Source organism: Macrobrachium rosenbergii, chromosome 41, assembly GCF_040412425.1.
Source record: "Macrobrachium rosenbergii isolate ZJJX-2024 chromosome 41, ASM4041242v1, whole genome shotgun sequence".
Lineage (NCBI taxonomy): Eukaryota > Metazoa > Arthropoda > Malacostraca > Decapoda > Palaemonidae > Macrobrachium > Macrobrachium rosenbergii.
Window position 1 is genome coordinate 94,418,401 of NC_089781.1, and position 4,587 is coordinate 94,422,987.

Below are 4,587 nucleotides of genomic sequence, written 5' to 3' on the forward strand. Positions count from 1 at the left end.
AGGAACGCATTTAGAAGTCACATGAAGCATCGACGTCATTTTACTATCGTCAAAAGACCTGCCTGTTAAAATAGAAATTGAGACTTCAATACAGAAAACGTATGTATGTATATGTATGTATATATGTATGTATGTATATATATGTATATATTTGTATGTATGTATCTATGTATGTACGTATGCACTTCAGTGAATTATCATGATGAAGATGGATCTTTTGATTCTAGACTGAATCGTGACCAGTGATTGACAACTGATCATTGTTGTTGTTGATGATACACATTGATATTCCATTACAGTAATTAGACACAATGAGAGGCAAAGATAACAAAAACAACGGTTGTTATAAAAAACATGGATGTTGCTGGCGTTATGACTGTTATAATTCATAACTTCAAATGATTCTCACCGATGTTTATTACGCTGAAACATTACAGTATGGAATAATCATAATGTTTTGTATTTTGAATCTTTTTTTTTTTTGCAATTTTTACTGGAAATTTTTTATTTAACTGCAGAAAAGAAATGAAAATCACTGAAATGGTCTAACATTTGCGACTGGTATTTCCAGCATACTGAAGATAAAAAAAAAAGCTTGCTGTTTTTGGTTGATTCAATTTTTGCCTTTTTTTTTTCATCAGTAATAAATACTAGGATTTCTTTCTAATTTCTTGGCTTAATTTATTTCATTATTCATTTCCTCCAGAAAAAATAAGAAGCTTTGGTTACTGGGAGAAGTTATCAAACTTCTGTTTTCCGTTGCTCATTGCTGTCAGCTTCGAGTCATTCAGAATGTTTGTGGGTAACTTCATATCACAATAAATTCCCTTTTCTCTCTCTCTTCCTGCTTTTCGAACAGTTCATTTAAAAGTCTAACTGTTTTGGATTGATGGTCGACTGTATATATACAAGCACACTTTCCTACGAGGTATGAATAACATACTTTTCGACGATAGTACTGGACTGACAGGACTACAGCCATTGTTCCACGCATGCGCCAACTCGTGTAACTTTCAATCACATCCCAAGAAGTTGGTCTTCTCTTGTGTTAGTCTAGAGAGCTCGCTCACCTTAATTGTCCTTCAGTGTGAACAAGAATACACGATCCTTTTTCATACGGTACTTAAGTTTATGATTCTGGAGACAACATATGATTCAGGAGGGAAAATATCGTAAAAAAAAAAAATATTTGAGACAGGTGTATCCAAAACTCACCACACCACAATAAATAAAGGTTTGACGCTTACCAACAAGAAGTCAAACCTGTTTGGGACACTTTTAAACCGCCCCCCCCCCTCACAAATATGTCTTTATTGTATTTTTACATAACGAATGTCACTTCACTCGAAAAATTCCACTTAAGACAAAACTTACAAAGTCACTTATTTGATAACGACACGTGAATAAGTTTTAGGTCGAGTCACACAGACAAAACAACTGCACGATTGTCAACAACCACTCAGAAACGCCTGCACTTGTTATACACGCTCGCGAGTGTCACACCATCGTGAATCCTACGAAGGAAGTCCGTGTGGGATGTCCGTTGCTCTTCCTGATATGAAAAAGGATATCCTAGGATCTACCTGAGCCTCAGCACTATAGACAGGACGACGAGGACGAGGAATGGAGACGTCCTACAGGAATGGGTCCCTCCGTCTGTTGTGGAGTGTTGCATTGCGGCGGAACTTTCTCCTGAAGGAGGGAAGGGAAGGTTAATATCCTGCGTGGAAGCTGTTCAGGAATGAATGGAGTTTGTTGTTTTAGTAGCGTCAGTTTTTTATAATTTTTTTTTTAGTTAGGAATAATTCATGATCCCGGCAACTTTTAGGCTGGAAATTACACGTACAAAGACGTATGCAAAAATATGTTACCATGAGTATATTTTCAAATGTATCCATATAATATATATTATATATACATATATATATATATATATATATATATATATATATATATATATATATATATATATATATATATATATATATATATATATATATATATATATATATATATATATATATATATATATATATATATCTTATAAAAGAACTCTTAATTAAACATATATTTCTTAACTGACATTAAATAACAATTTGAGATATAATTTATTTGTCACCACTTCTTAGAAAATTCTAACGACAGGAGATCTATTTATTTTTGTCATCACAGAAAATCTAAACTAAAAATATTTTTGTTTTAGGATCAGCATATCTTATGAATGCTTATACTAAAGAGATTTAATAGCAGAGTGTATTTCTAAGAAAAAAAAATCTAAGAGTTGAAAAATACTTACCAGTTGAAAGCGGACCAAATACTTAATAATGGAGAGCCCAACAGAGAATGTAATTAAATGTCCTTAACAAAAGTGAAATTCTAAAGACCCATTTAAAGAGTGAGTATAAGAGGAAAACATGAGCATAAGGAGAGTTCCAAACACGGCAAGAAAGAAGGCACATAGGAGGTGCCACCAAACACACTAATTCATTGTTACTCCAATCAGTTCCTTTTAAAACCAGAAATGTGTGTAGATGGTACAGAAACTCTTGGCCTGAAATAATGTACTGGCAATATGATTAAAATCAGTTTAGCCCAGAACCTAAAAATCAAGGCTAAGAGAGACGGGGTCTGCCCAACTGGGTGGAGTGGCCTCCCACCTGGGGTAACTACGTAGGCGATGACGTATCTCAGAGGTCCCTGCTCATTATGGCAATTCCCCTGCTGACGCAATAAGGAGGTAGACAAAGCTCCGCCTACAAGGGGGATTTAGGGGGAAGTGGGCAGACCTTCTCTTTCTCTTGGCGTTGCTAAAAATATAGGTCAAATAAAATGGAAAATATAAAAGCCTGCAGCAAGTGGATGGAGAAGAATTCCAAACCAAATACTTCAAAGAGTGAGATATTTGAAGCCAACTGGAGTAGCATTACAAATTTATTCTGATGCTACTCTAAGTGCTTTGAAACCTCAGCACTATAGCAGAAGTGAAGGAGAGTACCAGGAAATGACGTTTGTATGGCGTGAATAGAATTCGTCACACAATGGTTACGAAAGTCAGGAAACATAAAGGCTCAGGACTGTTTTACAGTTGGGAGGACTGAAGAAAACGTCGTCAGGTCTATTACTTGGTATAAGACGTTTTTAAAACTAAACAGAATTCGTCACGCAACACTTTATAAACAAAATGAATAAGAAAGTTTAGAAATATAAAGGCTAAAGATTGTTTTGCAGAATGGAAAACTAAAGAACAGTGTGCTACGTCTATCACTGGGTAGAAAAATACGTTGACCATAGAACTTACTGGATAAGTCTACCCTCTCTGGCTGCTGATACAACCATATACAACCATACCCAGGAGCTTGAAAGCGGCAGAAAGCACCGGATACCGGTTCCTCAAGCGTAAAATCCACCTCTCCACGAAAAGAGAAACTAAAGTGACATTTGACACGTGTGATCAAGAGGAGACAGAGTGTCATTTTCAAGTGTCAGGTATAACACTACTCAGTGTGCTAGGAGCTTTAGTGTGTGTTATTTTCTAGTATGAGATTGAACACTATTCAGCTTGGTGGGAGTTTTAGTTTGGCTACCACCAATATGTGGAATAGTTTACCCAGTGCAGTTGTGACAATGACAGCCAAATAAATATTAAAGAGAGGAGAAAACTCATTCCTGCTTTTTCCCTGACGTCTGAATTCAGGTGTTTGGGTCTTATATTCAATTCACTCATATTAGTTATTTATCACATCTTCTTCTTCTCCTCTCTCTCTCTCTCTCTCTCTCTCTCTCTCTCTCTCTCCCTGCAGACTGATTCTCCCTTGGCGCCTCTCTCGGGTTTACAGTCTGTTGATTCTAACCAAAAGGGTTTCCAGCTGAAGATTCAGAGAAAGAAAGAAACAAGTAAATAAAGGCGCCGAAGTTTCTTCGGCGCAATCGAGTTTTCTGTACAGCCGCTTCAGCGTATAATCAAGGCCAACCGATAATAGATCTACTTTTCGGTGGCCTCGGTATAATGCTGTATGAGCCGCGGCCCATGAAGCTTTAACCACGGCTCGGTGGTGGTCTATCCTATATAGCTGCCAGAAGCACGATTATGGCTAACTTTAACCTTAAATAAAATAAAAACTACTGAGGCTAGAGGGCTGCAATTTGGTATGTTTGATGATTGGAGGGTGGATGATCAACCTACCAATTTGCAGCCCTCTAGCCTCAGTAGATTTTAAGATCTGAGGGCGGACAGAAGTGCGGACAGAAAAAAGTGCGGACAGAATAAAGTACGGAAGGACAGACAAAGCCGGCACAATAGTTTTCTGTTACAGAAAACTAAAAAAAAAGAGAGCGTCTCCTTTCGTTCCCTCAGCGGAAATGTTTGTCTGCACAGCCGCGAATTAAGAGGAAATCCAATTAAGCTCCCGTCTCCTGACCGATCACTTTCGAATACTTTTTTCCTCGCGTCAAAAGATGACTTGGATATTGATTATTATTATTCAGAAGATGATGAAATCCTATTCGTATGGAACAAGCAAGTCTCCAAAGAATATGGTGTTCATTTGAAAGAATAACAGAGGTTAACAGGAACAGAAAAAGAAGAGG

General features: G+C 37.1%; 1 protein-coding gene across 2 annotated transcripts in view; it reads right to left on the bottom strand.

Moving 5' to 3' along the window:
- Nucleotides 1-399: 399 nt before the first annotated feature.
- LOC136827021 (zwei Ig domain protein zig-8-like) overlaps nucleotides 400-4,587 on the bottom strand; it is a 478,879-nt gene continuing 474,691 nt past the window's right edge. For both annotated transcript variants that reach the window (XM_067084707.1, XM_067084706.1), the window contains one exon: nucleotides 400-1,692. In XM_067084707.1, the coding sequence (XP_066940808.1) occupies nucleotides 1,580-1,692 (113 nt within the window). In that variant the 3' untranslated portion in view covers nucleotides 400-1,579. The remainder of the gene's footprint in view (nucleotides 1,693-4,587) is intronic.